We start from the raw sequence: 23,195 nt of genomic DNA on the forward strand, positions 1-23,195 counted from the left end.
CACTCTTTCTTTTGGGGGCTGGGGGGCGGCTGTAGCGCTTACCCTCGTTGCAAAGCGTCCGCAAAGCGCCGTCAACGCGGCGGCGGTCCTCCCGGCCGCGTGGGGGCGCTCCCGCAAGCCGTGGCGCTGTCCCGGCCCCGCCCTTCCCCGTCACGCGGGCCAATAGGAGCCCAGAGGAGCGCTGAGGCAGCGGGGCGGCGGCGGAGGCCCCGCGCTGGGCCGGGGGAGGCCGGCAGCTTCCCGGTGCCCCTCGGAGCGCTTCCAGACCGGATCCCTGGCGGCGGCGACGGGCATGGAATCGGTGCAGCATTCTTCGACGCAGCGAGACGCTGTGAGAGAACTGAGGTGAGCGCTTTGGGTGGTGGGGGGGCGAGTATCCGAGTGCGGCTTTTCGGGAGAAAAGTAGTTAAGTCTTTAGTTAATTACCTCAGAATTAGCGAATCGTGCTTCTTAACAGAGAGTTACAGGGCTTGGGGGGGTTATGCGGTCACATGAAATACAGCAGAAAAGCTGATTTGAAAAGGTTGGGGATGGAAAGGGCTGGGGGGGGGGGGGGGGGGGGGGGGGGGGGGGGGGGGGGGCGGTGAGCAGTGGGGGTCCGGGGCGGGAAGGCGGGAAAGCGGCGTGTGAGGAGCGCGGGGCTCGGCGCTGTGAGGACAGGGCGTGAGGAGAGCTCTGCCTTTCACTGCGTCTTGTTGGTGACTTGTGGCTAAAGAGAGCTTCTGCTGAAAGGGTATTTGAGTGGCTACCCGTGAGAGGAAAAATATTTCTAAAAACAGGGGAAAGAAACAACCCCGCAACCGTTTACTTGGAGGTGTTAAGACTCCCCCTAGCATAGCGTTTAGGCTAAAGAAAGCTGTGCTGTTTGATCGTTGCAGGAGTTGGGGACGATGCGTGCTGCCTTGGCTCCTTGCTCGTGCTCCAACAGCTCACGGGGCTTTGGGTGCTGCCTTCCCTGTGGGAAGGTCCGTGTGTGCTGTGTATCTGCTCACACAGCAGATCCAGCCCTGGGGATGCTCACGGTTAATTGCCTCGCAGAGGTGCATGCAATCTTAACCGTACGTTTTTCCTGCGTGTGTAGTCCTGATCTACAATGAAAGTGAGTTTTCATATAAGGACGTACTTGAAACTTTTGCTATAGTCTTTCTCGTGTTCTTTAATGGTTTCAAGCTCAAGGAGGGAATGTTTAGATTGGATGTCAGGGGAAGTTCTTCATAGAGAGGGAGAGTGGTGAGGTGCTGGAACAGGAGCCCAGAGAGGCTGTGGATGCCCCATCCCTGGAGGTGTTCAAGGCCAGATTGGATGGAGCCTTAGGCAGCCTCCACTGGTACCAGGTCTGGAGGATGGTGGCCCTGTGCGTGGCAGGGGGTTGGAACTTGATGATCCTTGGAGTCCCTTCCAACCGAAACCTTTCTATGGTTCTGTGATTCTTATTCCTAGTGTGGATACTGGACGTTTTGAATTGAATTTCCACCTATAATGACTGGTGGCTGAAGCGTTAATTCAGTTTTGTTTCCTCAGATAATTATCTGAAGAAATTAATTGACAGAGTTCCCCAGAGGTACATCTCTTTGACAGCAGGATGAGGTCTGCAGCGTTACTGACCTTTTTTTTTTTTTTTCCATGAGGAATTTGTTCTAGAATAGCTTTTGGCTGACTGTGGCATATAAAGAGAAACTGTTGTGGAGAGGAACTGTGGCTCATTGGCTCAGTGAGGGACGCGAGGTCTCTTCCACATATGCTGTGTGTCACCTTGAGTGGGAAGTCGAGCGGGACATAAAAATACTGCTCTAATAAGGGGTGTCATTTTGGGATTCATTATTTAACCTTCTAGCAGTGTTTGTAGGGTCCTTTAAGGCAGATGGTAAACGTCTTAGTGTGTGTGTATATATGTATATATTTTTTTAAGGTTCATTTGTAATGAAACTGATGGTAAAGTGAATTCCTTTTTAAAAGCTCTGATAATAAAAATTACCATCTTACTGAAAACAGAACCAGAATACGTGTGTTTTGATGGTAGTTGAGAGGAGCAGCAAGTTTGCTTTTGGTTGGAAGTGTGTGCTTGATACTTGGAAGCTGGAGATTATGTTTGTACTAACCTGCGGGTGAAGGCACGTGATCGATTCAAAGCAACAGTAAGTTCTTTTAAATCTTGAGCTTATAGAATTAACCACATTAAATCTACTAGGGGGAAACAATTCGGTGTGTGAGGTAGGATGTGGCTGCAGCTTTTGTAACAAGCCTTTGAGTGTGGTGATAGTGCTACGGTGCCACATCTGCATTTCTCCTCCTGCACGAGAAGAATGCTGAATTTCACATGAGCGAAAGCTTGATCTGAAAGACCCTTAGCCTTCTGCCTCCTTTACAGCGAGGATCTGAATGGGCTGGAGCTTCAGAGCTTAGTTACTTTCTCTTGAGCAAATGGCATCCTTTGGTAGCGAAGATGCATTTCAGGACTCAGCAGCCCTTTCCCTGCATGATTTAGAAAGCCTGCACCCCTTCCGCAGCCGTTCCGCGAGTGTCAGCAGCACAGGGTCCAGCGGCCGCCTGCAGCTGCGGCAGCGCGTGGCCCAGCTGATGGCTTGTGTAGAGGACATCAGCTCCGATGACGAGGTGCACGAAGAAGTGTCTCGCACTCTAGATGAAGCTTTCCTTATCTGGGGGAAAAAAATGAAGGACAAGTGGCGAGAATTCAGGTTACGTTCCCTCCAGTTGGTTGTCTTGGCGTTTTCAGCTTTGTGTCGGTTTGAATGCTGGTTAATAAATACAGTTCTCTATCAGTAGAAATTCTGTTTGCATTTCAGTTTTAGCACTGGTTTTCTGTGATGTTGTTTGTTTGTAGACTACATTTAGTGACCTGGAATGTGGGCACAGCTTCTCCACCTCCTGATGTCAGCAGTTTACTTCAGCTCGATTCCCTGAGCCCAGCTATGGATATGTATGTTATAGGGTAAGTAAATGTTAAAGTAATGTTAACTTACGTTGTGAGTTTACTGCAAAATTGACTTTCTGCAGTAGAGTCACTGACTTAGAAGAGAGATGCTTTGTTGGCACCAAGAGCATGTTCATTTTGATGTGTGTTAGCCAGAATTCAGCATGTTGTAAAGAAGTCAGTGCAGGAAAAGTAATCTTGATGTATTCAGCTTACAGGAAGTGAACTCGAGAATCACAAATTTTCTGTCTGACTTGGCATTTGATGATCCGTGGAGCATTTTCTTCATGTCTGTGCTGTCTCCACTGGGATATATCAAGGTAATTCTCTTAACTGTTGCAGCAGTGAAAGAAAATGTTTTCCCTGGTTTCATTTAATCTATTTTTCCCCCCTCAAATTCATTCTTATCCATAAAAGATAAGTTGATGGTGTCTTTTGCAGGTATCAGTCATATCTGTAGGTGAATGTTGGAAATGTTTCTCTGACAGACTCTCATGTTTTTCTGGTTTATTGATAAAGGCATTTAAAAAAGGTCTCTATTAGTAATAATCATGTCTCTAATTTTAGCAGCGAAAATTGGGCTTAGTTCTTCATTTCTCATTTGGAACAGTTGGGCAGCTTTGATGCTTTTGCAGGTCAGCTGTTCGAATACACTGGCAATGTCCAGTTTAATTGCTGTTGAAGCATGTGATGAGTAGAAGAACATCATAATGAGAATACATTCTCAAGGGGCAGAGAAGTGAAGATTGCTTACAATCACATGAATTGTAAGCATACAATCAACAGCATATTTCTTGTGGCCACAACATCTCTCTCTCTCTTATTCGTAGTATTTTTGTTGATCTGTGCAATACTGGGGAAGTGTGTTGTGATGCTTCTGATGTATTCTGCTTAATACCTGCTTTCACTATAAGTATCCCAAGCAGTGGCAGTGATTTTCATTAAGATTGGTAAGGTTTCTTCTTTTTCTTTTTTCCCCCAACTTCTTTGCAGGTGAGAATTGATTGCAAATAAGTAGAAACAGGATTTTAACAAGAATATAGATTATTCTGAAGGCTTTACTTCAACTGATGATACCATGTGGTAGTTTAAATAGCAAGATTTTGTGGTAGAACATGGGGCATAAGATCAGCTAAAATGCTGGTGTTTCAGCTATGTGAACAGTAAGTGTAGGAGGATATCCTGAATATCTCTAATAAATAGAGATCAAAACCCTTTGAATGGTTTACTGGTTTTCTAAATCAAGCATTATTTTAGAGTGATTTTGCTGAGATTATTATATTATCTGCACGCTAATCAGACTCAGTAGTTACTCAAATCTTTTAACTCTTAATTAAACAAAACAAAGGACCCATTGGGAATTAGAAAAAGAAAAGAAAGCACAGTTCATTGCAGCATAAGTCACTGCTGATAACCTTTCAGAAGCTGGCTGCAGGCTGACGTTCAGGCCCTGTGTACAGTTGAATAGAATTCCCAGTGGCATGCGTGGTTGGTTTTGAATTTTAATTTGTGAATGCAGCACTCTGGACACACTAATGCTGCCACCTAATGGCTTTCAGCAGGACAGGATTAGCCCTAATAATGAGGTGAGCTAGGTCATGGACATGGCTCCCGTGTTACTGGCAGGCCAGTTGGAAACCAAACAGGGGGGTAGGAGAGCTTATGCAGGACTCATCTGGAAGTGGGCTGATTTACAGGGGGGTGGTTACCTGTTCTGTGATGGTCTGTTGGTCCTGAGGAGTGTTTGGGGACAAATATAGCAAAGAAACACTGAGCTTTGGAAAACAGATGGAGCTGAGCTTGTGGACAAGATCTCTCCTTGAGAGGGGCTGAAAGATTTTGTGTCTCATGCATGTAATTATGTAAAGGCAACGAGTGCTTATACCTTATGTCTGATATTTTTGCTACCTATTAATTGTGATTCATCATTTCAGTATTTATGGTTAGTATTTCATTGGGTTCAAGGACAATGCAAATGGTAGCATGTGTTCAGAAGTCATTGAGCAGCATAGATGAGGAGGCACAGAATGAAGGGACTCTGTAGTAAATTTTAGATCCAATTGGTGCACTTCTCCTGAAGTTCTGCTGTTGGTCTTAAGATCAGTTTTTAGGTAATGTAGTCTTTCTCTAAGTTCAGCCAATACAAAATTGAAGTGCAATTAATAAATTTCAGTGCCTTTTAGTTTCAATTGTATGGTTATCATTAAAGCAAATACTTAAACGGAGTTCTGTGTCTCCTGCCAGGAATATCATACAGCTCAAGTTTATCAATTTTTAATGGTCAGCTCCATTTGACTGCCTTCATCAAAAAAAAACCACAAAGCAAACAAACAAAAAAGGCAACCATACCTCTAGTTTAAAGCTGAAATAACAGCTGCTAGTTGAGCATCTTTGCTTTGGAAGTGTTCAGTGAATTGTTTTCTTCAGGCCATTGCATGCAAGAGTTAACACTCTGTACACTCAGAGTTTTTGTGGATGCCTAGAAGTTACTGCTGTGCCTTCTGGGTATTTCAATGGCATTTAACAACTTTCTTCTCCTGGAGGACTTGCAGGCGTGCACTGTTAAGATCACGGGTGAAAAGAGAAGGATTTGTTTGTGTTAATGAACGGGATGAGTAAAGAGGGAGAGAGGAGGTGGTGGGGCAGTCTTTAGAAATGTATGGGCAAATAGTGGTTGGAGTTCAAATTTGCTGTATAACACACTAAGGCTAAGTGAGAGATTGATCAGAAGTTGTTTATGACAGTCTACCATAAGAATGTGTGCTTCACAGCAGTGAAATGCATCTCCCTGTACAGCATCACAGTGCCACGGCCAGGCTTGGTGCAAGGGCCGCACGACTTCTGCTCTGGTGTGCTTTACCTAACAGCTCTAGGAAGTACATCCAAAGAGTTTCAAACCCCTCTGGGAAATGAAATGACCATTTTGTATCTTCCACAGCTCTCCTCCGTCCGCATGCAGGGATTGCTGCTGCTGGTCTTTGTGAAGCATGCTCATCTTCCTTTCGTACGGGACGTTCACACCCACTACACACGCACGGGCCTGTATGGATACTGGGTAAAGAAATACTCACTATTGAATTTCACTGATTCCTTATGGTGCTTCGTACCTCTGAATGGCTTGGCGGTTCGAAGCTGATGTTCAGCACAGACCATAATATTTCGCCAGTTTATTACTGACACACAACAACTTATGTAGAAAGAAATTGTATTCATTTAAATCGAAATAGAGGGATGTGAAATTTTACACGTGGAGTTAACAGTTGTGTTTGCAGGTGCTGACTGTAGTTTTGGACAGCGTTGTTGATCTTCTGTGTTCCAGGGGAACAAAGGAGGAGTCACCATCCGGATGTCCCTCTATGGCCGTACAGTTTGTTTCATAAACTGCCATCTGCCAGCACACATGGAGAACACAGAGCAGCGGCTGGATGACTTTGAAAAAATTCTGGAAATGCAGTTTGAAGAAGAGAATATTCCAAGTACATTGGATCACGAGTGAGTCGCTCTGACAGTATTCTGTCTGTGTTGTATTCATCTCTTAAAAGTGCCTCTGTAGGTTTAGCAATTTAATTATTAATGAGTTCACTAAAATCAGGTAAACATGCATGAAACATGAGTTTAAAAATCATTAGTTCTCCTCTCCCAGTATGTGTTTGATAATTCTGCTTCATTCTCTTGATGGTGCCCGTGGGCAGGTTTCATAACACCTCGTTTCATCGTGTAAGAAAGTACAAATGTTAAATTTCAGTTTTGTTTCTGTGGCATTGAATGTGGAATCCCAGCCCCTGGGTGAAACAATAGCAGTGGGGATTTCCTAAGAGGTCTTTGTTTATTTGAATTGACGCCTTTCCTGTTGTCTGAAGCGTTGCTGTTGGTACGCTGCAGTGCTACATAGTAACTGCTTTCCTTCCTAATAGCTGCAGAACACCTGCTTTCCCAAGGTGCTCCAGATTAACGTTGCCATGCAGTGAACAGGTCACGAATTTTGTTACTTATTTTACTTACTGTGAAAATTGAATTCTAAATCTGTTTCTAATAGATACGTAAGTCATTAGGGTGCTTGGGATAAGGTAATATGTGGGCAGTATTGAGCAAGCAGCAGGAATGCAAAGGGCTTAATTGGCTGTTCCAGTTCCTTTGAATTTCTTGTTTAGCAGGCTGTACCTCTGGAAGCTTATCTATAACTTAATGTTTGTGTTTGTGCTGTTCAGGTTAAGTAATCTAAGTGATTAGAGCACCTAATTAGCATTATGGTTTATGTCCTATTGAATTCTTCCCTTAGTTAATGAATTCCTACAGACCTGCTGTGGTTGTTTGCTTGTTTAGTGTTCTCTTCTGGTTTGGAGATCTCAACTTCCGAATAGCAGATTATGGCATTCATTTTGTGCGAGAATCGATAAACAGCAAGCGATACAATCTGCTGTGGGAGAAGGACCAGGTATGCTTCTTAATTGCTGTGTTCTTATTACTGTGGTCAAATGGATACAAATGCAATGCAGTCATTAACGTTAGCTCTCGAGTTTCTAATTTCTATTCAAAAAGACAAATTCTGAGTAGTCGTGAAGTGGAACAGCTGAACTGCCGGTTCATTCTCAGTCGTAAGCCTCAATTAACTGCAAACTTTTTATGCTTTTAATTTCCTACTCCTAATTTCCTGTTTGGCTGAGGTTTTTTTCCTTATCTTCACGGCCTGTAAATTGTTCTTCACATCAATTTCTCCTTTCTTCTGCTCCCAAGAATTATCTTTAAGAGACTCTTATTCTGGAATGAATTAGAAACTTCTAAACAGATCGTGTCAAGACTTCTGGCAGTAACAAATGGACGCTTCTGAATTTACTTTTCCAAGTGTGATGTACTGACTGAGATGTTCAGTTCTTGGAAAATGCTTTCTCAGGACCTTTTCAAATAATCTTTTGGCTCTGATTTTTAACCATAACTTTAAAATTTTATTTCTGCAGTTAAATATGGCAAAAAAGAAGGAAGCATTTCTTCAGGAATTCATAGAGGGTCCTCTGCAGTTTAAACCCACCTACAAGTTTGACCTTCATTCGGATGTGTATGATACAAGGTAAAAGCACAGAAAGATGTGTTCAGACATGGAGTATTAGAATGAATAAAGAGCTTTGGTCACAACAACCATGCTAAGCAAGCCTGAATTTCCTGAGTATGCTGATTATGTGAAGCTGTTGAGCTTCTGTTCTGTTTGGCTTAACATGTGGGCAAATGTGAAATGTTTCTGAAGAAGCTTAAATCTGCTATCACATAAGGGAAGCAGGAGTGAATCCTTTTCAGAAAGGCTAGGTGAACAGGGCAAACTGCTACTCGGTTATGCAGTTTTTGTTTTCTTGAGTGTTAAAAGCACCCTTTGGTTATAAAAAAAAAAAAAAAAAAAAGAAAAGGGGAAGAATAATAATCTGCAGGTTTTTTTTTCCTTCCCTGCTTAAGCCTTTCACTCGTTACTGCTGGCATTTGAAAATTAATGTAAATGTGTCTTTACAAATAATTTTAAGGTGTGAAATGGATTATTTTAAGTTTCCATAGTACTAATATTTGTGGTGAGATATTAGCCTCGTGTTTCAACAGAAGGATAAGTTCCTGTCCAAACAGAGATTTTCTTGTACTGACGTATTTCTTTATTTCCAGAGAGCAGAAGTCCCTGTTTTGGTTTAAGTAAGAAGATAACCTTCTGGATTTCATAGATTTGTAAATATTTCAGAATCAAAACAACGCTCCTTCTGAGCTTTTGGTTTGATTTTTATGAAATATTTGAAAATCAGATGACAGCTGATTTTCTGCAGGGATTTTCTGAGCCTGTCTGAAAGCCATAGTGTTGTCTGCTCTGCTGCTGCCTGTAAGCTTGGGAATTCACTCATTTGGACCCAAAGACATTTTGTGAAGAGATAATGGAACCAGAAATAAATTCAGACAACAAAAAACATGCGTAGAAATCCAAACCTCGAAATTCTTAGAGTGATTCACAGCCAGATCCCTGTGTTAGTTTATTTGAGGAAGAAGAAGAAGAAGAATGCTTATGTGTGCTGTGTGAGAGCTGGTCACTTGTCTCTTTTCAGTATCACTGAGAAATGCTCTATATGAAGCACACGGTATTTTGTTATCTTCCATACTTTCTCAGTGTGGATGTTGAGTTTTTCTTTCCCTCCTAAAGTGCCATTTTTCTCTAACACAGGGTGTGTGTTAACTTGAGCTGTTCTTCTGGTATTTTCTTGCACAGCAGAGCAGACAGATGGCATCTCATAAAGATTTCTGTCGGTTTATTGAATTACTGACATGACTGGGTACAGCCCCTCACTCATTTAAGATCTTACCACCTTTTTAAAGGTGAATTTGACTTCTTATATGAGAAAGGCTTTAAAAATAAAAAAGTGTGTTGAATATTGAACCAGATGTTATTTTCACTTTATGATGATTCTGATATTTGAAGATATTAAACTGACAGTTGTCCTTACACATCCTGCTCATTAACACTTATAATTCAATCCAGCCCATTCTAATTCCTCTTCCATAGGGTATGATCTTTTCTCCATTTCAATTTGAAGTGATACATCCATACAGAGAGTTGCTGTTAAGGCTTCCACTACAGAGAGAACCACGAAAGTCTCATGTCTTCTGTTGTTATTGATATGGTATAAAAGGAAACTCTGAATTATGATTGCAGTTTGATGTATATTGCAGTTACAGACACAGTTTTATTAGTTACGGGATCTTTCCAGCTTCTTGTAATGGGACAGCAGTAGCTTGGAGATCTGAAATACTGTCTGGTACAGGTGTACCATACTACAGTCACATATGATTAATGTCAGGTACCTAAAACTTGTCCAGTTCTAGTTTTCAGTTGTTCTCAACAATTCTGAACAATTTCAAATATAGTTCAGACCCTACATCTTTAAAGTTGTGCCCTTTTCTTCAGAATGGCTGCATAGCTGAACCTTATGGCAGTCATTGTATCATCTCAGTGTTCTTGCATGTTCTCAGGGAGTCTCTTAGGAGAAAGTATCATTTCCCATATGAAGCTGACTAACCCGTTGGAATGCACTTCTCCCCTTCATTTTACTCCTCTCATAATCCTGTGAAACTTATCTCCTGTATGTGGAGTTGCATTCAAATTAAAGAATTGTTAGTTGTAAAGCATGTTGAACAGAGCTGTAAAATGAAGCCTGGACATGATTGCCTCCTTATATTAATACTCATCTGACAGTCTTTCCAGCTATGAGTAGATTTAGCTTTTGGCAGCTGCTTTTTCTTCTCATTTCACTTTTGTACTCTCATTTCTGCAGTGAGAAGAAAAGAAAGCCAGCGTGGACTGATAGAATTCTTTGGAGAGTGAAAAGTCTCTGCCAGCGTGCATTGAAAGAAGATGATTTCTCTGAAGAAGAGCAGACCATTTCTGTTACATTAAATAACTATATCAGTCACATGAGCTATGGCATCAGCGATCACAAACCTGTTACAGGAACTTTTGGGCTGGAGGTGCTGTTCCTTTTGTTTGTTTGTTTTTTAAAGTTTAAATCTTACCTACAAAAGCTGTTTTCCTACAATTTGCAAGGCCTAGTCTCTGCAATTAAAGCGAAGGCAGCAAATTGCTATCAGGCTATTCCTGTTCAGTTAAGAATATCACAGCAAATGTTGCAGAGAGTAACTTGAATGGAATGACTGAAAGGCAGACAGGACTTGGCTGACTGTAAATTTGGTTTTCTTGTCTAGTTGAAGCCTCTTCTATCAGATCCTTTGGTCACACTGAGTCCTGAGGGTGAGTGGAGTGCAGAACACGATGTTCTCATCAGCTATTCTGCAGTGCCTGGATTCCCGAGCAGTGCTTGGGACTGGATTGGACTCTTCAAGGTAATGTTACAGCAGCGTGACTCTCTAATGAAGGTGGTGAGTATGGAGGAAGAAGTTGATAATCTTTTGGCACAGGACACTGTGGAAAACTCTCAAAATAATAGTCATGTGTCCTTAATTGCTGATAGCTCTGTAAGCGAGCGTTTGGTTGCCTATCTAGATGAATGTGGACTTTTTCCCACTCTTTCAATTATCTGCTAAGATAACGTGGGTTTTGATTAAGTAATGGTTGACAAAAACTGTAAGGAAGAATTGCCTTCTGGTGCCTGAAGTTTAAAAGATTTCTACAGGAGAGAAGGAAGTGTCAGTGAAAGTGAGAACAGACAGTCCACATCTTTTCATAAACTAAAGACCTCTGCATACCCCAGAAATGTTTTCGTCTTAAAAGCAAAGTGTTCTAACTGCTCCAGTGAAGCAATAGATCTGTATCTTGCATCTTGGAGTTTCCCATGCAGTCTGTTTTGTGACTCCTTCAGAGGGCTGATGGTTTGTGTCTTCCTTCACAGGTGACTTTCAGGCATGCGAATGACTACGTTACTTATGCTTGGGTAGAAGATGATGAAATTTCTTCTAACGAAGACAGTAAACAAGTAATTACATCTCTTTCTAATGCAGTTCCTTTCAGAGGAGTGTTCAAGGGTCTTTTTGTTCCATATCCCCTTCTTCAGGATTTTCTTCTCTTCCTTTCCAGTCAAACATACAAAGTTACTGTTTAAAATACCTCTTATTTCTTCGTAATAGTTAGGTAGTCCAGCATCTGTTCTCAGATCTGCTCTTAGTGTTTACAGTAACTGATGAAAATAATTATCTGTGGTAGCTTTTAATTATATTGCATCCTACTATGTCATGCCATATTTTGATCTATTTCTCCCACTGAAACAAGTAACTGACCTTTTTTTCATGTGATTTTTCAAAGCTTCTTAAAGATCTTAAATACTTACCATGTGATATTTTTTATTACCATGTTAAGTACCTAATTCAGCAGACACAAGTAGTTGCAGGTATCTAACAGAGCTACAGATCAGTGTCTCTTAGACTTCTCTTCATTTTGGCTTCTGAGTGCTTTGGCCCCTGTTAAGAACTTCTGTCTATTATGTAGCTTTCTAGTTACGATTCCATTAAGTGATTTAAAAAGTGAGTAGTAAACAAGCACCCAAATGTATCTGGAGTACAGATGACCTGTTTCCACTGGTACTTTTCCACATAAACAGGAATTTAATTTTTGAGGCACAATCAGCCTCCAGTAACGGAAAGCAGTTATTTCTCACCAGAGGTTGCATAAGTTAACAATCAAGTTTTGAATAAGAACCCAAATTGCCTCGTATTTGAATCGGTGTTCTGACTCTCAAAATTTCTCTCATCTTGCTTTCACATTGCTAAGCTTATAAATCTGAGCACTGTAAATGTTATGTTAGCAGAACACCGTGGGCTGCAGTTCAGGAAGCACAAGTCTTTAGGGAACTACGAGCTGAGGTGGTGCATTGCTCTTGTTCATGTAACCCTCATTGCCACAGGGAGGCAGGTCACCTCCTTCAGTGCTGCTTATATGGCTTTGCCCCTTCTCTTACAACAACTCTTGACTTTCTCCTTTCTTGCAGAGCCAAGGCAGCTTGCTAACATGGTGAAGGATATTCCCTTTCTTTCAAACGGTTTCAGAGTTATTTGTCCTTTTTAGCTTATGTTTAAAAATTTGCTTATCAACACTAAAATTTTACTGTGTCCTGAAAGGCAGAGACTGCTGTTTTGAAAGTTGCTTTCTCTGTGGCAATTTCACGTTGCCTCTATTCTTATTCTTGTTGACAGGTTTACATGAGTGCTGCAGAAATACCTGATGTGGGAGGAGAATTTTTGCTTTGTTATTACAGCAATAATTTGCAGTCGATAGTTGGTATCAGCCAGCCTTTTCAGGTAATATATTGGGAAGTTCTGATTAACTGTGATTGGAATTCTTATTTCTTTTCCTTTCTGTACATCTGGACATAGATGTGTACAGCTGCTTAACATAGAGGAATGGCAGCAGCAGTAATTGCAAAAAGCTATAATGGAAATGTAATAAGACAGCTTTCTCAGCTTTCATTTTTTGGAACTTGAGGTTCTGTCAGTTAAATGTAAAGATGAGAGCTCATCTCAGTGCTGCCGAGTTTCTGACAGACCACAAGTGAACTCCTTGTGCTGCTTTCTGTGGCAGACTTGTACAGATGTGCTTCCTGTGCCACTTAAAGCTGGGGAGGGCAGGACAGTTGGAAGTCAGGTTATTTATTAAACAGGACTTGTTTTATTTTTGAAAGGATGATTTGACCTTAATAGAATAAATGAAGTGGTCAATCATTGTTTCTTCTAAGCGAGCCAAAATTTTGCTTCTACTCTTTGCCAAAATTGTCTTGTGTGTGCACAATTTCCCATGCTGCTGGGGCTGTGCTGATGTGTCATACGATGGTTGAAATGGAAGTTGTGCATTGTTGCTGGATGAAGCAGATTGAGAAGGCTATGACACTGTGCCCCAAAGGGATATACTAATGAAAGCTGCTGGGCTGGCTGGTAAATCTCAGGGTTGCTGTTCATGTTTTACTCTATATACTGGTAAAAAACTTTAGAGAGTCTGGTGTTTCAACTGTCTCTGAGCTGAAGAACTGCTGCAGACTATAGCATGGTTGTGGACATACGTGGACCATATTAGAAGCACACCATATTAGAAACTAAATCATTTAGGTTGCCTTTCCTTTTTCGTGATGCTTAATGTTTTTATATCTCAAATGAGTTTCTTCACTACCTTTTTTTAAGTTTTGTAATTTCTGCCTACGTGCATCACTTCTGGTTATCTTAGTTTCTAGCAGGTATGTAGGATGTGTTATGTGATAACATACTGATGTTCAGAAACACTGTGTTGTTCTGTGCTGTGTTAACCTCTTGTTCTAACTGTTGTTTTTCTTCTAGATTCAGCCAAACAGAACATTAATAGGAAAGGATCCAGCCCAGGAAGAGAATGCTTGGGTGCAAAAACCTGACAATCTAGAACCTCACAATGAGTTCTGAAGTCAGAAGGGACGTTTAATAGTCCTGATTCAGGAGTCAGATGATTCTTAATGTCTTAATGATTATAAGCTTTTACTCTTAGAAGATGGAGTAAGACAGTGCAAGTGAGACAGGTAGGGCTGTTTGGAAACTGAATAAGCTCATAGAAGAAAATTAATTGTGGATGCAGATATTTTTACTGTTACAGTGAAAGTAACTCTTGCAGTGAATAGGAATTGTACAAATAGCACCCAGTGAATGCTGTGTGATTTGAGATGTTTTTAATCCAATGCTTATCCTAAGCAGGCTGCATTCTGTTATAAGTTTTTAGGCCTATTTTTATTTTTGTAGAGGATATTTTATTTACGATATAATATATTCCCTAAGCTATAACTGCTTAATCACTGATTTCCAATTTTTAAGTTGAAAATGAAGTTATTTAAAAGTTATTTATTAGATATGGCTAGCTAGTTTATTTTAAATTTTTATTTGACTTTTAAATGTAAACTAATTACCTTTTGGGAAACACGTGGTAACAAGTCATGCAACTCAATATTTGGAGGATGTACGTTTTCCTTCTGTAGCAGATCCCTCTTCTTTATGCCTTATTGATACCTTATTGATTTAATTTTTCCAGCTTGAGACCAATTTATCAAAACACACCTTTTGTGTAGGTTTGTGAGGGGGCAGTTCTTCTTTACAAAATAATTCAACAATTTGCCTGTTCCTTTCCTCCCTCTGATTTAAGAAGGTCATGTAAAAGAACTTTTATAGTTGTCCCTGCCTCAGGGTTAGCAGGTTCCCAAAATTTCTGAAAGAAATTGCTTCAGTTGAGAAATGCTGTAGCAAAGGTGAGCAGATCACAGTTTGTGAAGCATTTGTTGGCAGAGCTGCTGAACATCACACTACCCTGACTCTTCTCTGCTGTCACAGTTAGAAAGCTGAAGTCGTATTTTGGTTCTGCCCTGCTAATACTGTGACACACTGCTGCTGCAACACTGCAGGGCTTACACAAATGGCAAATTTCCGTGGAGTGAATTCTTCCTTATGGCATAATCTGTGCTGACAAAAAATTGTTAAACTCCAAATGTTAGCAGTCAGGCTGCAAAATTGGTTTTCTTATTGGTGCTTAGACGTGAATGTATCCTGTGCACTTAAGGATGGAAACAGAATGAAAAAGACCGAGTGCTGTTAAGAACCTGAAAAGCAGTTTGTGTTTGTCAATGAGGAAATAGGGATCTTGGGGAAGGATAGAAGGCACACCAACATTCCTCAGAATCTCAGAGCACTTGTTAGTCTCTCATTTTCTTGGTATGCAGCTTTCAGCTGCTGAGCATGGTAAGTACAGGTAGCTGCTAATCACTGTCTTGTTGGTTATGGGTGGAAAAGGAAATTCAGTTCAAATGGAACAGTGAAGCAAAGGATGCTGGTGTGTTTTGTGGAGTACTGCTTCAGAACTGAATGGATTCTATGTTATGCTCTTTCTTAAAAAGTCTTAGCTCTTTTTGTTAGGATTCTTTTTGAGAGAGAAAATGAATACCTTGATGTGAAAATGCTTTTGCAATTGCTTCTATTGTTCACTGTCTGAAATCTTCTGCTGTCCCAGAGTCTGTGTGCTTTGGGAGCTGGAAGATGAGTAAACAAGCGAGATTGCTGTAGTTTGGGGATTAAGAGCACCTAGCCTCTGTAAATTTTAGTTGCACCTCTGTGTAATGCTTGGTATTGGGAACTATTTCCAGTTGAAATGAGTAGGGCAGGTTCAGAAGATACAGTGTTGATTGCATGGATTAAAACTGCCTTGAGGTTTACAGTTTGTACATTCCTGTTACACTTTGGAACAATGTTAGAAACCGTTTTCACGTTTGTAGCAGATCTAAAAGAATTTGTTTTGCACTAAATTCTGCAAATCCGTGACTTTTCATGGCAATTACAGCATCAGACAAATCCCTACTGAAGTGCAAGTCAGATGCAGGTTTGGGTTGATACTCTGCTTCTGATTTTTTTTGCTTGCGTAACCGTAATACTGAGATCTATGCAAGGAGAACCCCGTGGAGAGCTGAAAGAGCTGTGGTCTTTGAATTCCAGACCACTGCTGGTGATTTATTGTGGACCAAAATCCAGTTTCTTCTGATCAGGGTGCATCTGCCATTCACGAGCAGCGCAGAGGCGGAGCTGTGCAGCCGCTTTGCACGGGCGAGAAACTCAAGCTCCTTAATGTTGTATGAGAGCTGGTAACTCTCAGTCACTGGAGAGAGAAGCTGCATTTTGTAAACTAATCCTTTGCACCACAGGACTTGACTGAAAATGCCCTCAGCTGCTGTGATTGAATCTTCTTGTGTGTCGTAGGATGCTGCACAGAGCCGCTCACTTCTTTCTTAAGTGTTGTGCACACTTACTGCTGTTACCTATGGTAGCTTTTCTGATTATTCCATGACCTGTAATGATGCAATTTCTAGCAAAATTTACCTTTTTTTTTAAAGCACCTTTGATTGGATGTTATGACCACTGGAAATGTTTTTATACTCGTGTTTTCTTTTCATGTACGACTAAAATAAATCCTGGCAGTGAAATGTTCTACGCGGCCTCAATTAATTTGAGAACAAGGTCATTGGTTTGGGTGGGAAGAATGAATTCTATGCGTGGTGGTCTTTCTCCAAGATACTTTGGTGGTGTTTAATGTTCATGCACAGTAGTACTTCAGTAATACATGCTGTAGGGCTTTGGACTGAAAAAGGCCAAAGACAAATACTGTCCTTGTTTGTGTGAGTGCAACTCGTGATTATAGCTATGGATGTATGCTTGCACATACAGATACTGGAAACAGTTTTGGTCTTCTAATGGGAGGCAGCGAAATATGGAGTTGTTGAAAGTAAGCTGCATGTTTGTTTCCACAGTTTCTCTTAGTGTATGGTCTCATGGAAGAGGCCAATGGGGAGGAGTGGAATGAGAGATAGTTGAGAATGGCACAGTGAAAGACAAAAATTAAAGTGCGGTTTTGCTGGGGGGAAACAAAGAAAAGAAGGAATCGATTACAGTTGCTTCTCACGAAGCATTCTTAGATCTATTACAGCTCACTGCTTTGTTCCCTGAGGTTTTGATTGCTGAGGTTTTGATATTTTCCTTGTAAAAACTCTCAAACCACTTCAATTGCTGTTTTGACTCTTAGGAATGGATCCTTCTAAATTCACTTATTCACAGGTTGTGTAATTTCAGACTTTAGTCTTTGTAAGAGGTCTGTTGTATTATTCTTCATATTTCAACATCGGCGTTTTTAACGTAAAATTACTATCAAATAATTTCCATCCAAGGATAACATTTCATAGCTCCTTGCTGGGAGAATTTATTTGAATTAAAATAGGAAATATGTCTGCCGGGGGATGTTGCTCAGTATAGCCTTATTTCACTTCAGTCTGTGATTTGTAGCTCCCCTCAGGATACGCAGTGTATCACTGCACACAGATAGTAGAACAGCTCAGGGTAAACAGGAAATATTTCGAAGATGTCTTGCGTGTTTGTTAGACCCTAAAAATACCCTTTGATAAAGACTATTGTTTCTCCTACCACGACTTCCTTCTCTGCTCTCGGACGCTGAGTGACACTGGGATGAACTTGTCTTAATGTACTGTGGTTGAAAGGCCAGCTGAACAAAGCTCAGATTCGACTTTCCTTGAGAGAGGAAATGATACCCTGCATTTCTAACGAGTATTTCCAGGGGTTTTTTTTTTTCTGTCCTCAGCTGGAGGGATCTGCTATTGGAAAGGGATTGAAGTTCTTTGGTAACAACATGGTATTGAGATCATCGAAACTTGCTGGTTCCTGTCAAAGCAGGAGCACCAATATTACTGAACTTTGTAACTCCTACATTAAGCTGATAATATCCGTGTTTCCTTATGCCTCTTTTTTAATTCGTACTTATTTTGAAAGAGAATGGGTAAAAGGATTTTATATGAAGGTGGAAATGTTTGAGGCCAATTTTCTATTTGTACAGCTTTCTTTCATCTTATTCTTTCGCTCTTTTCTTCAGTGGCAAACTCAAACACTAGAGAGTTGTGTGTCATACGGCATGCAGAGTAAGCTATTCCTTGTGTGGCTGGTTTATTTAACCGAGGCAGTGACACTCAGCACCTAATTAATCTGTACCACATACATTGTGTTTAGTTACTCTGGAAACTGAGCTTTCAGGGGAACTATTCAGAGTTTGTTCAGTAATTTCAAGTTAAGAAAGACAACATATGAGTGCACACCTCCCACCTTTCCTATTATAATGGAACTGTCTTCTTCCTCTCACAAGGTCACTGCAATTAAAAAAATGAGAACATCTCAGACGTGCAATGTAGAAAGTAGTGAGAGAACCCGTGTGGGAGCATTTGGAACACAGGTTGGAAGAATCGCTGGAGGAAAACAGTGAAGAGAGAGGAAGTATGAGATCTTGGAACACAAATTGGTGAGAGGAAATAAGGGGTGCAGGGACAGTTCAGAAAACAAGAACTTGCATCACGAAAACAAAAATATAGTAAATATTTTAGCATGTTAACCATAAATTGATCAAAACTGAAAGTTATCAGTTACAGACATTAAACACGGTTTTCAAGTGCAGCTCTTGGCCTTGGCAGAAACCACTCTCTGCTCTTCTTTTCCCTTTTCTATGTATTTTTTCAGTCCCTTTCTGCTTCGTCTGCCCCTTTTTAGATCTTGTTCTCCCTTGTAGCCAACTCCTAGGTGTTTTTTGTTTGGTTTTATACAGAATTCTGGCATCTGTGTCTCAAATCATTCCAGTTAAATAACCTTTATGTCCTAGGCCATTAATCTTTGTAATGTCCCCGTGCATGAAGGGTAGATAAGACAGGCAAGGTATTGCTCCGTGTTTCTGAGGCTGGAGCAGTTTTGTTTGGGGAAGTATCAGAGATGCTTGCTTTCTTTTTTAATGTGATAAAATCACTTTTTCAGTGAAACATTTTATTGGAAAGTAAGTGGTCCAGGAAATGATTTTTGGACTGGGCCAATCTTCTATATAACAGCAAAGGCCAGTGGAAGAACAATTCCAGATATGAAAGGCAGAACAGTGACAGGCCATTTCTTTTCAGTAAGTTCTTTGTTGTGTCTGTTCTTGAAGCAACATCCTCTGGAATTCATCTGGAGAGTTGGAAAGTCAAGTTTGACTCTCCAGAAAAGATAGAAGGAATTGTCCTGTAATAGCAAGACTGGAAATACCTGAGTTCAAACCGATGTTTTATTCTCTGTTGTCACTGTCAGGCTTTCTGCATCTGGGAGGGGATTGTGGGTGCATACATCTAGATGCTACATTAATGAATGATACAGCTGTAGTAAAGAGCTGTAATTGTACTTAAAATAGTATTTACCAGCTTATTTTTGTCAAATTTGCTGTGGGATTTTTTCTTTAGTACCATGCAAGCTGGTTTCCTTTGTCCTGCTTACTGACTTGAGGATTCAGTTAATAATGATTTCATTCCAGAGTAATTTGAAGAACTTCCTGTAGTTACCATGGGAGCCATCAGTATTTTCTATCTACTAGAAACCAAACATTGTAGAGCTGAAGATGAAGACTCTTTTCTCCGTAAGATTTCTTGGTTCATTTATAAAGTTTACCATATTATTGTTTCATGCTAATGCCTATGAAATGGCATCCGCAGCAGCTTGGCTTCCCAAAGTCACTGGGACAGAACTGGAACATCAACAAAGTTTAGAGCAATAAACACGAGCATAAATTTATGTTTCTTGGAACTGTCTCCACACATTGTAACTAGTGGAAACAAGTCTTGAACTTAATTGTTTCAGCTCACACCTACACATAGTATAAATACAGAGGTTCATCTCTTCCTCTCAAAACAGGGCTCGGAAGCAAAGACTGCAGCTAGTTGAGGTTTTCTTCTTACTAACTTACCTTGGAAAGATGGAACTGCAGATTGAATGTATTCCTACAGGAGAAATCATCCGCGTGGTTAATCGCAACGGAGAACGCAAGACTGTAAGCCTGCTTTTTTATTCTCTGCTCTTCTCTTGCATGGTTAGCTGTGTGCTGAGCAATTTAGTAAGGCTGTCCTGAATTGAGAAATAATAATGGGGAAAAAAAAAAAAGCTGGTTTCCACAAGTGTTAAGTGCTCTTTAGCATTGGCTATCCATGCTGCTGGATTCCAGTTAAATGCAAGGCGGCGTCTGGTTGTCAGAGTTTCATTTTCTGCACTCAGAAAGACAATTACTGATCGTGGTTAATAATGTCACTTGTTATGCTTTCTTTGAGGTGAATAAGCAATCATTTATACTTAAATGCAACTGCATTTGTATCTCTTTGTCATGGGTACTTATAAAGTGCTTAATATGACTTCAGTTCTGTTAGCAGATTGCTCAGAGCAGAGCCAGCACGTACTGAAGTTCACATCTGTGCATACTGCTCCTGTTTCCGAGCATTGTCTTTCTAGCAAGTAATCTGAAACTCGATCTGAAAATTAGCTAAGACATTTACTGTGTGGATTACACAATTGTTAGGTAGTCATCTCACTCCAGAAAAACCTGAGAGCTCTGCCTTGTTGCAAGATGAGATGGCAGCAATTCTGCTGTTCTTTGGCTTCCAGTAAATGGTCCCGGAATGGCACTCACTGACATGCAGTGATGGTAGAGGACACTGGCTGGACTGACTTGTCATTCCCAGAGGGAGCTGTTTAAACCTCACTCTGAATAACAAGCGCCAGAATCCTGGGGGAGACATCATAGAGAGAAAAGCTATTAGTTCAGCTTTCTAAAAAGCCTTCAATACTCATTAACAGTCCATAAAACTGTAATTTGCTGCTTTGAGAATGGCACTCAGTGTTTAAATACTGTTGGTGCTGCAGAGCAAAGAGGCTTCCAATGTACTGTGCTTTAGTACAAAGGGAAGCTTGTAGCTGGAGATGCTTTGAGCCGTTGCAGAATGGGACGCAGAGCTCTGGCGTTTGAGCTCAGGGCGCTTCGACCTGTTAGGAAATGCTGTGAAGCCTGAGTACAGACCCTCCAAAAGGTAACGTGCCTGGGAGCTGCACCGAGCTGCTCCTCGTCCAACCGAGCTGCCAGAGGGTCCTGCCTTCGCTCCAGAGCTGAGCTCGCCCTTTGGCCTTGTCACAAAGGTGCTCTCTTGGTGCTTCCCCAGGCAGCCAGCGGTGAGGAGGGGACGGAACGATTAGCATCGGCGTCCGAGATTTGTATCTGCCGTGCGTCTGGATGAGACAGGTGCTCCGTCATTTTAAGCGACGGGAACGCGAGTCGATGCAGGAGCAAAGCTTAGCGAGGGGATGCCGTCGTCCCAAACGACGTCAGAGGCAGGAGCCGCTCCCGCCTCGGGCGGAGCCGCCGCGCCCGCGGGTCGGGGGAGGGCGGAGGTGCGGGGAGGGCCGCGGCTGACGGCAGGTGAGGGCGGGGGCAGGGCCGCAGCCACCCCGCCCGGCCCGCACTCCGCATGCCCGGCGCTCGGACATGCTCACTAGCGGCGCGGCGCGGGCTCCCGGGGGCAGTCGGTGCAGAACTGCTGGCGGAGCCGCCGCAGGGCCCCGAGCGGAGCGGGCGGGGGGCGCGGAGAGCAGGTGAGCGCGGCGGGAGAGGGAGGGGCGGACGGCGGCGGCAGCGGCGGCGGTGGTGGTGAGGCCGGAGCCGGAGCTGAGGGACGAGGACCGGGGACCGCCGCCGCCCCGTGCCGGGCTCGGCCACATGGCCGCGGGAGCGCGGCGCTGCCTGCCGTCTGCGGGACGTGCGGGGGGGGGCCGGGACGGCGGCGGTTCCGTCCTTCCCCCCGAAGTCAGCGGCGTTCCCAGAAACTCATAGCGTTTCCACGGTAGAAACAAACGATCCTTTCACGGCAGCGGGCATCCTGGCGGCTGCGTGGCGCGTCTCCGGCAACCCGGAGCAACCCCCGCCCTCCCCTTCCGTAACGTTACTAAACGCGCCCCGGCGACGCTTGTCTGACTCCGTCCCGAAGCGGCGAGCCGCCCGCCGGGCTGCGGGGCCGCATGGAGCGGGCAGCCGGAACCGGGGGGTGCGGCCGTGTCACCGACAGCTGTCGCCGGGGTCCCGCCTCGTTCTAATCAGTGAGTTTTTGTCCGTAGCAAACTTATTTTCCGCGTTCTTGCGCTGTTGTGCGCTCGTTGGTGGTACGGTCCGCTGCGGATAGCGCTTGTGTTCGTGCAGGAATAATTCTTCCTTGTTTGCCAGAGGCGGTACAGGTGCCTAAAAGCACTTCCTTCTTGAAGCTCGGTATTTTTAGTTGTCTTTTATAGTTGGAGATGTTCTCAAGGACCAGAATTTCTCCAGTTTACACCGCGTGTCTGTGATCCCCCTCAAACTGAAGAGTCCCCACCTGTTGTGTTACTTTGTGCCATTTTCCCCCTTTTCTAATACACCTGGGTTTAATTGCAGCGAGAGATGGTGGGAACAGTTAGGGAAGGATTTGGACTCTTTGCTGAATTGATCTCTTATTCTGGTAATTTGAATTTTCCAAGTAACTCCATTTGATCTGCATCCTCACGTTTTGGGGGGGATTGTAGGAAGAAAAATGGCTCTGAGATACAAGACTTGATAAGATGAGAAGGAGCGGCCTCGTGTTGTGCCAGGGAAGATTCAGGTTGTGTACTAGGAAAAGCTTCTCCAAAAGAGCAGTGCTGCAGTGGCACAGCTGCCCAGGGAGGTGGGGGAGTCCGCATTGCTGGAGGTGTTCCAGAGCTGTGGAGATGTGCAGCGTGGTCACTAAGGGACGTGGGCAGCATTGGTGGTCAGTGGAAAGTTGGACTCGATGATCTTAGAAGCCTTTTCCAATCTGAACGATTCTGTGACAGAGACCATTCTGGTAATTATCCCTTCTTTGCTGCTGGAGGTGGAAGGCTTCTCCAGAACTTCTTGCAGATGACAGCTGCTTCATTCTAGCAAGTGACAAGTGAGAAAAATTTGCTTGGTTGGTGGGACAAACCCTGCCATGAAACAGAACCACATCTTAGAGCAAGCTGCAATAAAGGCGTTTTACTTTCATCTCATTTTGGAGCAATAGACAATTACCAGCTGTCAGCACTTTTTAAAGCTCTTTTAGAAACTGCCTAGGGCTTAGAGAACTGATGAGTTCTTAATTTTTACAATAGGCCCTGGGACGGCAACCGCTGTCACGACGCTTAGGGACGGATGTTCAGTTTTGACAGTGGATCCCATCTTTTAGGGAGGGCCTGTGTGAGTATAAGTCTTGTCTTCTGTTCTGCCTGACAATGGCCAATGGAGTGCAAGGCTACATTCATGCTACCCTAATTTATCCTAGGATAAAGGACAGATCTTTCCTCAAAAAACAAACGGATAAAGCCAAACGCTGTAACTGAGTCATAATGTACCAAGGGAGTGTGAGATCCCTTGTGACTCAGGAGTCAGTGT

General features: G+C 42.6%; 2 protein-coding genes across 5 annotated transcripts in view; both read left to right on the forward strand.

Moving 5' to 3' along the window:
- The first annotated feature begins 169 nt into the window (after positions 1–169).
- On the forward strand, positions 170–16,376 carry INPP5K (inositol polyphosphate-5-phosphatase K). Of its 2 annotated transcripts, XM_052689164.1 has the most exons (13): positions 170–345; positions 2,843–2,950; positions 3,144–3,252; positions 5,871–5,987; positions 6,252–6,424; positions 7,256–7,367; positions 7,888–7,997; positions 8,573–8,599; positions 10,225–10,417; positions 10,652–10,789; positions 11,296–11,379; positions 12,593–12,697; positions 13,724–16,376. In XM_052689164.1, the coding sequence occupies exons 1-13, from the start codon at positions 293–295 to the stop codon at positions 13,820–13,822; spliced, it is 1,428 nt and encodes a 475-aa protein (XP_052545124.1). In that variant the 5' UTR covers positions 170–292; the 3' UTR covers positions 13,823–16,376. The 2 variants fall into 2 exon arrangements, with proteins under 2 accessions (XP_052545124.1, XP_052545125.1); XM_052689165.1 differs by lacking the exon at positions 8,573–8,599.
- Positions 16,377–19,651: 3,275 nt separating this feature from the next.
- Positions 19,652–23,195, forward strand: part of MYO1C (myosin IC) — a 53,732-nt gene continuing 50,188 nt past the window's right edge. Inside the window, exon 1 of one of the 3 annotated variants that reach the window (XM_052689159.1) lies at positions 19,652–19,787. In XM_052689159.1, the coding sequence (XP_052545119.1) occupies positions 19,713–19,787 (75 nt within the window). In that variant the 5' untranslated portion in view covers positions 19,652–19,712. Of the gene's footprint in view, positions 19,788–21,259; positions 21,374–21,768; positions 21,875–23,195 lie in introns of those variants that run through there. The other 2 variants (XM_052689161.1, XM_052689163.1) reach the window with 2 other exon arrangements.

The sequence above is a fragment of the Tympanuchus pallidicinctus genome, unplaced genomic scaffold (assembly GCF_026119805.1).
Source record: "Tympanuchus pallidicinctus isolate F22 unplaced genomic scaffold, pur_lepc_1.0 scaffold24, whole genome shotgun sequence".
Classification (NCBI taxonomy): Eukaryota; Metazoa; Chordata; class Aves; order Galliformes; family Phasianidae; genus Tympanuchus; species Tympanuchus pallidicinctus.